At 46.7% G+C, this 13,177-nt stretch overlaps 1 protein-coding gene across 2 annotated transcripts in view; it reads right to left on the bottom strand.

Annotated features, from left to right (window-relative positions):
• CRTAP (cartilage associated protein) overlaps positions 1-12,579 on the bottom strand; it is a 39,215-nt gene extending 26,636 nt beyond the window's left edge. For both annotated transcript variants that reach the window (XR_007772335.1, XM_050938035.1), the window contains exons 1-3: positions 11,954-12,579; positions 4,999-5,148; positions 3,591-3,762 (exon numbers count right to left, since the gene is read on the bottom strand). Coding sequence is in view for 1 of the 2 variants with exons in the window: in XM_050938035.1 (XP_050793992.1) it covers positions 3,591-3,762; positions 4,999-5,148; positions 11,954-12,433 (802 nt within the window). In the remaining variant the exon portion in view is untranslated. The remainder of the gene's footprint in view (positions 1-3,590; positions 3,763-4,998; positions 5,149-11,953) is intronic.
• Between the last annotated feature and the right edge of the window lie 598 nt (positions 12,580-13,177).

Here is a 13,177-nt window from a genome sequence, read left to right as displayed (position 1 = left end):
TGCTGTATTTCTACCTGTGACCTTAACAGAGATTTTTTTTAAGTAGTTGATACCTTTGCAGTCTTATTTAATTGCCTTTCTCCGGTATTTGGTCTCAATAAAATAGATGCAAATATGACAACTTATTCATAGAATGTCTTTCATCCTATAAGATCCTAAATTCAAGTTCACAAACTCATTTACAAACCACCGAACAGCTCAAAACAGGCTAGAACCAGAAGTAATAAATAATTTTGAGATATACTTCTTACAGGCCTTTTAAAAGATCTCAAAGTCCTGAACATTAATAACTCTTTATCACTCAACACCCAGGGAAAGCAGATATTGGCGCTTCAGTTCCTTTGTCAACAAAATGGAACTGACAGGTAATGCACTGAGTCATCAACAGAGACAATAAAAGATCAAGAACTCAGCCCCTCTGTTCCTTTTCTCTATCTACTAAGCCCCCTTTCCTTCCAGAAGTGAAGACTACTGTATCCATTGAAAATGCAGGGTGAACATGGGAAGGCAGACTGTAATTACCCACATCAGAAATTGATTAGAACATCAGGGCTTATCACTCCTTCTTTCACAAAAGATATGGAATCTCTGAACGCAGCAGTTAGCAATTTGGTGTTATGTCTTATCTAAATGACATGAGGCAATCAGCAAAAGTGTTTCCGGGACTGATATCTGTATACAAGTATTATCCATAATTCAGGATCCCCAAATATAAAAGTGTTACTCATAAAATTAGGAACCCATCTCCCCATACTTGCAGTCAATTATAATTCAATTTAAAAAAAGTTACCTTGACTGGTGGTGCTGAGACATTTCAGGATACAAGGTCAAGCTAACCATCTTTTTGGCAATTTAGAAATTCTGCTGCATTTCTAGTGCTGTGTTACCAAGACACCTACCTTTGAAAAGAAGCCTCTCTGCAACCCCTTTACTGAGGTTCACATAGCTCTGGGGATGGTATTTATTGTCATTGTTACCGAGGAGCAAGGGAAACTTACACATGCCATTTTGATAACACAAAAACTGTGGCTTTTCTAATTGTATCCTTTGCGATGCAGGCATCTCAATTTTTTTAAATTCCGCCTCAAACAACGGTGCATATCTCTACTGCAGAGCATGCAACAGATATTCACAATACAGACTGGAGAGGAGAAATTTGCCAGGTCAAATGTTAAGACTGTGATGCTGTCTAGCAGGTTGCCAGCTCAAATCAGAGCCAAAGGCCAATTCACTTGTGTTACCTGAGTTGAAAGGGAATGTTAATGGCATTGTCTTCACTTACCTATAAACCGGTTGATGCATTACATTATGTATGTCCCTATAGTTAAATAACCCCAGATTAAATTGTGTGTATATTCAGGTATTAGAACTTCATGAATGTTAATGAACGATAGACACTTGAATTGTTTCACTTATCTATCCCTATTATAATGTAATGGCAGGCAACTGCACTATTATATCACGGTATGGCTTTGTCTACACTTAAAACTTTTGTCAATCAGGGGTGGGAAAAATACACACACCCCCGACCAACATAAATTTCACTGACAAAAGTGCTGGTGTGGACAGGGCTAATGTTAGCAGGAGAGGCTCTCCTGACAACATAGCTAATGCCGCTCATTGGGGTTTAATTAAAGAGCAGCTACACGGGAGACCTTATAGTGGCATAGCTTTCGGTACAGCTGTGCTGCTGTCAGGTCTGTAGTATAGACATAGCCTAACTAAATTACTTGTGAATGCCAGGAAATAGAATGCTGACTTGAACACAGTGACCCTTGCTTTGAATAATGGAAATTCACAGACTCAACATGCAATTGCTACTCATCAAAACCCACTTGGGTGAAGACACTGTTCAGATGGTCTTCTGTGAAGAGGATCTATAAATAGTGGTTTGAGGGAATGATATTGTTTCTCTGGACTGATGGATTCTGATAGGGTGAAATACTGAGTGACTAGAGAGAGATACCCAAAGTTATTTTGAGTAACCCTGAGAAACATATAGAAAATTAGCAGATCACTACATCTCTGCTATCACTTTGAACTTGCAAACTTGGATTCACCTATTGATGTATTTTATCTGCTTTAACCTCTCAATAACTCTAATTTCTTTTCCATAGCTAATAAATCTTTAGTTAGTTTACTAAAGAAACTGGCTGTCGGTATTGTCTTTGGTGTGAAATCCTGAGTATCCATTGACCTGCGGTAAGTAACCAACCCGCTGAGGTTGGAAATAGAATCACCTCACTGTAGGTTATTTCAACACAAAGTCTAGTTTGCCTGGGTGGTAAGGGGGCTGTCTGTGACTCCATGGTAAAACTAATATAGTTATCCATGAGTGCACATTTGTTACTGGCTTGGTAAAATCTAATTATAGAATATATCACCAGTTTGGGGTGTCTGCCCTCTTTCCTGACAGTCTGACCTGAGAATGGCACTCTGAATTGTAAGCCATACCAGATAGTGTGACAGAAGCTCAATAGCAAATAAAGTTACTGGTGAGAAATGGGTCTGGATTAATACTGCTAATGAGACGGAGAAATTCTTACCATTTCCTAGAAGGCTACTCAGATATTTAGAAACACCAACACATTTCACTTTAAAAGTCTTCTCTATATGAACACCCTCCATTATGGCTTTCCTATAGTACCTATGTTTTCCAAGGACAAGATAGCTATTGATAAGGCCAACTATAACTCTTCTTTAACATAGGTCCCAATCTGGCATTGATGAGGCATCATGCAGGTCACCATGCAGAATGAGAAGCATGAAAAGCACACACCAACACCACTCATTTAGAAACTAAAGTACATATTCAAGACTCCTTGTCCTAGAGCAGGGGTGGACAAACTTTGGCCCGCGGGCCAGATCTTGCCAGCCAGCTCCTGCTGGGGAGCGAGGTCTGGGGCTTGCCACGCTCCAGTGCACCAACTGGGGAGCAGGGTCGGGGTGCTCCACATGGCTCTTAGGAGCAGCGGCATGGCTCCCCTCTGGCTTCTACATGTAGGAGCAGCCAGGGGGCTTCATTCCACATGCTGCCCCTGCCCCAAGTGCTGCCCCCAAAGCTCCCATTGGCTGGGAACCACAGACAAGGGGAGCTTCAGGGAGATGTCTGTGGATGGGGCAGCGTGCAGGGCCACCTGGCCACGCCTTTGTGTAGGAGCTGGAGGAGGGACATGCCACTGCTTTCGGGAGCCGCTTGAGGTAAGAGTAGCCCAGAGGCTGCAACTCTGAGCCTCCTCCCATGCCCCAACTCCCTGCCCTAGCCCTGGTCCCCTCCCGCCCTCCAAATCCCTTGATCCCAGCCCGGAGCACTCTCCTGCACTCCAAACTCCTCATCCCCAATCCCACCCCAGAGCCCACACCCCAGCCTGGAGCCCCCTCCCGCATCCTGAACTCCTTATTTTTGGCCCCACCCCAGAGTCTGCACCTCACTTCTGGCCCTAGCTAGAGCCCTCACCCCCTCCCGCATCCCAACTCCAATTTTGTGAGTATTCATGGCTTGCTATACAATTTCTATTCCCAGATGTGGCCCTTGGGCCAAAAAGTTTGCCCACCCCTGTCCTAGAGCTAAGGTGCTGCCGAACACCAACCTGCTATTGAAAGATAAAAATCTTTAAAATCTTTGATCTCCCGGGAACCTTCACAGGCTGCAAGGCAGTCATCATAGGCTTTGAAGAAATCAGGAAGTGCCAGCTCCATATCGGAGATGGAGGTCCTCCAGTTATCCCCATTGTATGCCCTCACAGCCCTGACAAAGAGAGTCTGAAAAACAAGCAGAAGTGAGAAGCAGCAGTTTTTAAATCTGTGGAAAAACTAGTGGCTCTATGGGCTCCAGTGAATAAAAATAAAATGTTTAATTACGGGGATTCAAATACAATGAATGCCATTTATTTCTCAATCTTAATACAACCTCATTTATTCAAGTAACACATGGGAATAAGTAAGTAAATATAGATAATCAAGAGAGATTTCAAGGTATTTACTAGAGAGTAGGGGACATGATCCTATTTCAGAAAGCTGATAGATAAGTCTGTGGAAGTGAGATTTCAGTGTGACCCTGAGCCACAATCAAATTATAAAAATATATTTTTTCAACAAGGTCCAAATGACCTAATGAGAGTTCTAAGAGATGTCTACACTGCAAAGAAAAACCTGCATCACTGTGTTCCAGAGCCCAGGTCAACTGACTCCTACTTGCAGGGCTCAGGCTTCAGGGCTAAAAACATCAGTATGGAGTTCCTACTTGGGCAGGAACTTGGACTCTGAAATCTGGCAGGGGTGGGGAGGGCCTTGGAGCCCCAAGCTCCAGCCCCAGCGGGACCATCTACACTGACGTTTTTAGCCTCGCAACCCATGCCCAAATCAATTGACCTGGGCTCTGAGACTCGGTGCTGTGGGTTTTCTTTGCAGCGTAGATGTATTTCCTAGTTGTTTTAGGCCCTGATCCTGCACTTATAATAACTTTGCATACTTGCCTAGTCCTGTTGAGTTCACTACTCGCATGCACAAAATTAAATGGCGGTTACATCATAACAGGATCTGGTCCTCAGCTTGGACACTATTATATAAAGGCTGCTTTGACTTCATGGTTTACTATAAACTAGCTGGATGACATACCTACAGGCATAAAGTTCCAGGTCAAAGGAGTAAGCTTTCAATCGGTGTGCTAGTGTTGTAGCTACATTTACTGTAATGAGGCGAGGGTACAAGAGAGTGAGCTTGAGATGAATTATAAGAAGGGATTTGACAGAGGAGAAAGAAGATTGTTGGCAGATGGAAAAAAAGGAGACTTCCCCAGGCACAAAGGGTAATGTAACAGGATGTGAGAAACAGAAAGTAGCAAACAGGTGAATGGGAAGATGAGAGGGAATGGGATGGAAAATAAGGATAGAGTTCAGAGCAAGATTATAAGAAGAATGAGAACCTTGAATCTAATACATTGAGAGAGAAAGTCAATGGAGGTATTCAAGGAGAGCAGACTGCAGGTAGAGAACTTACCTCATATGGTTTTGTCTCCAAGTCTTTAATATACTCCTCGGCATCAGGCATGCTCTTGTAATAAGCCATATTCCTCTGCATCATCTCGTCATTTGGGTGCTTCAGCAGAAACGTATGAGCTGCTGCAATGGCTTTTGGAAAGTTATTAGCCTAAAGAGGGAGAAAACATTTAACTTAAAAAAACATCTTTTCCATTATCTGATTTTTGCCAGCAAACTTTCCTTCCATCTCATTGTACACATTTATTTCCACTTTATAGAATCAATGAATGACCTCTGGAGGCTTTTCACTACAGCAAGTTCACATAATTGTCTGGCTATGAGAACCAGAGGGTAGATTTAGTGGTGAATATCGAACGAAAAGATTTATTTATTTAAAGAAAGAGAACTGAATTCAACTCTGAAATAATGAGAATAAAACACACATTAAACATTTTCTTTGCAGGTCTGAAGAGGAATCCTCCCCAATGTTCTTTTTCAACAAAACTATGTGGTGTGGAGTTACGCTATTAAATTAAAAAAGTGACTGATTCCTGGCGTAAACTGCAGGGAAAAAAAAAGTGTATTTACCATGAATTCACACTCTAAGTGTTACAAGGCACTAGGACATACCATACTGATCAATTACAATAAATCACTCTACTGTTTGACTGCCTAAAAGCCACGTACTGCAGATGGTTAGAGTTCTGGATGTCATTTTGTAATTCAAGTACTGTATTACATTTGCTCTGGTGTCTTACTTTTTATTTCTTAACCCACTGATAACCTGCTCCACAGTCTACTGTACAAGACCCAGAAAAAAAACAACACACTGTCTGAGAGCTAAGGGCTTTACAATCTAAAAAAAACTGCTGTAATGTGCTACATTTTGGACATGAAGAATTTTGTCAGACACCCACTATGCAGAGAACAAAAGATAGTGGTGGGAAAGGAGGGCAATTAGTGAGGTCACAGCTCCAGTGGGTCTGTTCTGCTACTCAAAAGCATTCCCAAGCATCAGCAGAGTAAAACTGACATGATTCTGGTTAGTTTTAATGCTACCAACACAGTTCTGAACTGTTCATTTTGTCTTAATGTTTACCACCTATTGTTACAAATAGCAGCTATGATTATTATAAATCAAAGAGACCAGCAATTTTTAATTTTTTTCCTCCCAATTCATACAATGGTCAATGCACAAAATGTACAGTTTCCTTTTCCCAATCCTGCACCACTTTTGTGCATAAATGGCTGATGAAGTTCAATCCTTGAGGGGGCCATTTGGGGAACTGGGGTAAAAATTTGGGGATTGGTCCTGCTTTGAGCAGGGGGTTGGACTAGATGACCTCCTGAGGTCCCTTCCAACCCTAATATTCTATGATTCTATGAATTGGGCTCAATCTGCTAGCTTCCTCTGCTGTTTATGTACTCATTCACACAGCAACAGGGGACAAATATACATATAAAAACACCTGGGAAATTGCTGTTATAAAACCACAACAATTGGGTAGTGGACAGATAGGCCAATACGCTACCTGGTCATTTATTTAATTGACCTGATTTCAAACTGTCATTGTCCCTTTGAGCCACATTAGAGATATTTAGTAAAGTATGCATTTGGTACCCAGAACTATTTACATGCCAACTTAGCTGGAGGGGGAGGGGGCAAAGGAGGGGAGGGGAAGGGAACCATCTTACATTTCTGGAACTGCTAAACCATTTTCTCCCCATGCTATGATAAGCCAAGATTCTGGCCAACACAATCCAGTGTGCTCTTCACAATCTCTGAAGTAGCTTATGCAAAGATAGTTACGAACAAAAAACCCGAAACAAACATGCACAAACCCCCAACATTTTGCTTATAGAAGGAAAAATTTCATTCCCACTGGCTAAATCAAGAGGAGAAAGGGCACAAAATTGCCAATCCCACCCTTAAGTATAGCCTGGCTACTGTGAAGCTATAACTGTCAAGGAGCTGGAATGTTGCCAACTGCATTTACTGGCCTTCTCCACATATTCTATGTGTAATCAGGCCAGACATAGCAAAGGCCAAGAATAAATGCAGCTGTACTTTCGTCAACTGTCCAGTTCTGTTTCCTGTCTTGTGCTTTACTCTTCAAACCTGTTTGCTGGTTAGGTTGATATTTATTTCTCCTTTGCTTAGTCCATGATTTATTTGTAATCTCAGTGTGTCACATGAAAAAAAAAAGTTGTATACATATTGAAGAAAGTAAACTCAGCAGAAATGAGAAAGACAAACCTGAACCTTCAAAGGAGCAAATGCAGGAATAAGAATATCTGCTCCCAGGATCTGAGACGTGGCAAAGTTTTTCTTCTACACTCACATGAGTAAATACTAAATCATCTGAAAAATTTCATCCAAAGTTTCCCCTGACAGTGGTGTTATCGAGAAAATAAATGACAAACATTCCTTCCTTAACAAAACCCGTCAGTCAAGAAACGGTTTGTGGGGCCTGCAGTGATTTATAGCTGCACGATACCTAGAATGCAGAAGCCACATAAAGCTCTTAAATTTGATGACTGAATCAAATTGCAAATTATAATATATTCTGCAAATGATCTCTCATATATTTTTGCAGTTGCTTGAGTTAAGGCATTGATGTGTTCGCTAGTAATTTACTGAATACTTTATGCATAAACATTTTATGTATTCGGCATGCTTGCTACCGTGATCATAAGTACTTTGTAAAGATCGCATGCTCTGTAAAGGGAACAGGTGGTGGGGACGGGAGGATAAATTAGGGCTGGTATGGTCAGGTATATATTGGTTTGGGAATTAGGAGAGTGAATATGAGTTGAGGGTAGAGTTACTGCACATTCATTTTTAAAGAGATATATTTGGTACCTTATATAACTAATAAAGAGTTACTTATCTACATGGGAATTTTTGTTTGTTTGTATTAGGTGTGAATATAAATCAACCTAGTTATGTCGAAAATAACTCCCCATTCCCATGTGAACACTCTTAGGCCTGGTCCACACTACGCAGTTAAATCGATTTAAACAGCGTTAAATCGATTTAACGCTGTAGCCGTCCACACTACAACACACTTTAAATCGATTTTAAGGGCTCTTAAAATCGATTTCTGTACTCCTCCCCAACGAGAGGAGTAACGCTAAAATCGATATTACTATATCGATTTAGGGTTAGTGTGGACGGAAATCGAAGTTATTGGCCTCATCATTTTACAGTAGCTACCCACAGTGCACCGCTCCAGAAATCGACGCTAGCCTCAGACCATGGACGCACACCACCGAATTAATGTGCCCTAGTGTGGACGCATAAAATCGATTTTATAATATTGGTTTTATAAAACCGGTTTTAGTTATTTTGATTTTATGCTGTAGTGTAGACGTAGCCTTATTCTGGCATAAGTGTTTTGTTTTTTTTCCAGTTTATTTCATGAAAACTGGGAAGATTTCTGGTTTAGGTTATGTTACTTCACAAGGGGTTTAGCTTATACTAGAAGAAGCCACTCTTATAATGGAATAAGAGTGTGCACACAGGGTGTTATCTTGGTGTAAATGGTAGAAATTTCCCATGCAGCAGAAGCCTAAAAAGCACTTTATCAGATAAAGAATATGCTTTCAAGCAGAAACCACAAAAAAAAAAAAGATCATATCATGTAATACAAGTGACCCTGCTGAATAAAACATTAGAAGATGATGTTTCTGAAAAATAAGTTCCTCTTCTTTTTGATATTGTTGTCCTGTTTCCTTGAAATAGGAAACGTGAAATGGCTGCATCTTGCCCAGTACAGGGCAGAATGACAGCGTCCTGGCTCTTGCTGTATTCAGCCAAGAGAATGAGAGCTTGGAAAGCCATTCCCTTGCCCTGCCTTGGGCCCTCGGCCTGCTGTGCTGCCTAGCTTGGGTTGAGGAACGGCAGGGACAGGGATGCCCAAGGGGGTAAGGGAAATCAAAAATTCTCCATGAAAAAATAAAATTCTGTGAGGAACATGAATTCTGAGCAAATTCTGCATAGTGCAGTGGTGCAGAATTCCAGCAAGAGTAAGGCAGTTGGTGAGAGAAGGGCTGAGTGCTGTAATTCAAGCAAGTAGGTGGGATGATTTTCGGGAAGACTGAGAAAATATGGGGTTGTGATCAGAGCTGTATTATATTATAGTGGCATAAACTGGGAGCATATGGGAGGAGTGGGCTACAGAATCTGGGGGTGAGATGGCACAGGGAAGTCACAGAGTGGGGGCAAGGGATGGGATGGCCTAGGGGAGCCAGTGGGGAGATAACATGTAGGTGAGGCAGTGAAAAATGGAGCAGGATAACCTGTGGGAGAAGAGAATTGTGGAGACTGGGGTGGGATAAACTGAAATGGGGGGAGGGGGAATGTATGAGAGAGTAGACTAGGTTATTTGAAGTTCAGTTGGCCTTGGGAAGGCAGTGCGAATTGGAATGGGATGGCCTGGGTGAAGGCAGTGAAGAATAAGATAATACAATAGACTGTAGGATGGAATGTCCTGGCAAAGGTAGTTGGCTAAGGTTGGGGCATACTTGGTAGGATAGTGGGTACACATCCTGGGCATGGGGTGTACAAGAAGCCAGCAGTAGGATATATGAGGGAAGATAATGGGCAGGGGGTGCACTATTACCTTGAAGAAGGTGATTGGGTGAGGGGGACAGGCAATAGGGAGGAAGCAACCCAACTACAAGAAGGGGTGTTTGGGGGTGTGCATGCAGGGGCACACTGAAGTGTGCAGTGAGTTGGTTGGACATCCTGGGAGAGGGAACATATGGGGGGGGGGGTGCAGCATTACACTGAAATACAGAGCGTACAGAGTAGGAAAAGGCAAGGGCGGGCTGAGTATAAGGATAAAATGAACAATAGAATAATGTGAGTGCAAGCAGAGAGTGTGTGCGTGGAGGAGGGTGTAAAAGACATTACAATGCAAAATGAGACTATGGTATAGGGAGAGAGGACATAGTGGGGTGCAGAGCCAGGAAGCACTGGGGTGTATGACAGGGTGGAGGAGGCAATGGGCACAAAGTAGGGTAGGGTAGAGGCAGTGGGCACACTAGTGATAGGGTGGTGAGTGCATGACAGCAGCGAGCATGGTGTGTGTATTGTGGCAGTACGATAAGGTGGTGAGCAGCACTAAAAATACAGGGCCAGCTCCACGGTTTTCGCCGCCCCAAGCAGCGCGCCGAATTGCTGCCGCGGGTGTGGGGGGGGCCAGTCCATGAGCAGCAGGCAGATTTCTGTGGCGGCAGCAATTTGGCAGCAGCTTCTATGTTTAGCTGAAGCCGTCGCGGACAGCTAAGCATATAAGCTGCCGCCGAATTGTCGCCACCGCGGAAACGCGCCTGCTACCCTGAGGGCACACGGACTGCCCCCACTGCCAGTGGCAGCAATTCCGCACACTGCTTGGGGCCAAAACAACAGGGACTGCTGCCCCTTGCCGAATGCTGCACCAAGCACCAGCTTGGAATGTTGGTGCCTGGAGCCGGTCCTGTAAAAATATGATGGGGCAGTGGTCAGGGGGTTAGTGGGTCTGTGAGGGGTAGGGGGCAGTGGAGGCACCATGGGTGAAATGGGCACTCAGGTGGGAGCATAGTATGTGTGATGGGGCAGAGGGGGCAGTAAGTATGTCAGGACACTGACTGTGTAATGGGGCAGCGAGGGGCAGAGAGAACACTGGAGTGTCATGGGACAGCAGGTGTGGGGTCAAGGAGGGGCTATGGAAGTGCAATGGGGATGGTGGGTGTATGATAGGGCAGTGGGCACTATGGATGCACAGGGATGTAATGGGGGCAAAAAGTGTGTGAGGCATTGGGGTATGGATTGGCAGTGGGGCACTGGTTTTATACTAGGGCAATGGGGCACTGGGTACATGACAGGGCAGTGGGGCACTATGGAGCATGGTAAGGCAGTGTTACACTGGGGAGCAGTGGGGCACTGTGTCTATGATAGGGCATCAGGGCACTAGGGGCACTGGGTGTATGACAGGGCAGAGGGGCACTGTGGGGCAGTTGGTGTATGGCAGGGCAGTGGACACTATGGGGTATGATAAGGCAGTGGGGCAGTGGGGCACTGGGTGTATGGCAGGCAGTGGGCACTATGGGGTATGGTAAAGCAGTGGGGCACTGGGTGCATGGCAGGGCAGTGAGCACTATGGGGTATGGTAAGGTAGTGGAACACTGGGGGGTTGGGGCACTGGATGTATAATAGGGCAGTGGGCATGGTAAGGCAGTGAGGCACTGGGTATATGACAGGGCAGTGGGGCACTGGGGGGATATGGTAAGGCAGTGGGGCACTGGGTATATGACAGGGCAGTGGGCACTATGGGGGTACGGTAAGGCAATATGGCACTGGGTGTATGACAGGGCAATGGGGCATTGGGAGTGATATGGTAAGGCAGTGGGGCACTGGGTGTATGACAGGGCAATGGGGCATTGAGGGTGATATGGTAAGGCAGTGGGGCACTGGGGGGGATATGGTAAGGCAGTGGGGCACTGGGGGACAGTGGGGCACTGAGTGTATGACAGGGCAGTGGGGCACTGGGGGGGATATGGTAAGGCAGTGGGGCACTGGGTGTATGACAGAGCAGTTGGCACTATGGGGGGGATATGGTAAGACAGTGGGGCACTGGGGGGCAGTGGGGCACTGAATGTATGACAGGGCAGTGGGACACTGGGGGGTATATGTAAGGCAATGGGGCACTGGGTGTATGACAGAGCAGTTGGCACTATGGGGGGATATGGTAAGACAGTAGGACACTGGGGGGCAGTGGGGCACTGAGTGTATGACAGGGCAGTGGGGCACTGGGGGGGATATGTAAGGCAGTGGGGCACTGGGTGTATGACAGAGCAGTTGGCACTATGGGGGGGATATGGTAAGACAGTAGGACACTGGGGGGCAGTGGGGCACTGAGTGTATGACAAGGCAGTGGGGCACTGGGGGGGATATGTAAGGCAGTGGGGCACTGGGGGAGCGGCCTCACCTTGTAGTAGGCGTACTGCAGGAACTTGTAGGGCTCTCGCCTCTGGAACTCGTCGAGCACCTCGCGGCTGGGCTGGGACTGGCGGAAGGCGGGCAGCCCCTGCTTGCAGCGCTTGAGACACTGCGCCCGCAGCAGCACGTCCGCGAAGAGGCGCAGCTCCGGGAAGCCGGCGAAGCGGGCCGGGGAGCCGCGCGGCGGCAGACGGGCAGCGCTGCAGTTGAGGTGGCAGAAGGCCTCGCTGTCCCGCAGCAGGCGGTGCAGCCGCATGCTCACCTCCAGGTAGCTGACGCTCTCGGGCCAGTTCTCGCTGCTGTACTGGTCCAGGCCGTAGCGATAGGCGGACTCCAGCGGCATCAGCTCGTCCCGGGGAAAGCTCTTGAAGCTGTAGCGCTCGTACTGCGCCCGCGCCCCGGCCAGCGCCAGCAGCAGCAGCCCCAGCCCCAGCCCCAGCCCCATAGCTCCCGGCCGCTCGCAGCCCATCCTGCCCGCCGCCAGCGCTGCACCCGGACCCGGCACCACGGAACAGCTACCAGCCCGGCGGAAGCACGAAGAGTGGGGGAGGCGGTCCTAGGAAAAATGGACAATGGGCCGGCCAGCCTTTTGCACGGGGGGAGGTGACGGGCTCCAAACCTTCATGCAGCGAGGGCGGGGAAAGAAGCACTGCGCCTGCCCGCCCAGCACATGAGGTGTCAGAGGCAAATATAAGAAGAGAGGGGAACTGTCAGGCAGCCTCACAGTTGCGCCTACACACCAAGAGACACCCCAAGCAGTGCCAGGTTTACAATGGCACCAGTGGCTCCGTGGAGCCCGGCTTATGCTCAGAAGGGGCCCTGGCCTGCTCCACTTGCACTGTGCCCTGAGACCCTGCTGGCACCCCTCCCCCCTACCTACTTGGTCCTCTCAGCCTGGCCCCCCACCCCACTGCTCCTCTCTGCCCCTTGGCTGGCCCCAAGTGAGCCTCTGGCTCTGGGCAGTCTCTACTTCCTACCAACTGGGCGGGCACCACCTGTTGTTTTCGCAGAGCTTAGCCGCCTAGGATTGTCTCAGCCAAGTGGGAGCCAGGGAGGAGTGGAGACAATGGGGTGGGATGGGGAGGGGAGCTTGGCTTGGCTGGGCCTCTCCAGGCAATTGCATCTTCAGGGAGCCTGGCACAGGCAGATCCTAGCCTGTCTGACTGGGCCACTTCCAATGGGCTGGATTAATTGACCCCAGGACCAGCACTGG

This window comes from Gopherus flavomarginatus, chromosome 2 (assembly GCF_025201925.1).
Source record: "Gopherus flavomarginatus isolate rGopFla2 chromosome 2, rGopFla2.mat.asm, whole genome shotgun sequence".
Taxonomy (NCBI): Eukaryota; Metazoa; Chordata; order Testudines; family Testudinidae; genus Gopherus; species Gopherus flavomarginatus.
Note: the sequence above shows the minus strand (reverse complement) of the source record. Positions and strands in the feature narration are given on the sequence as shown.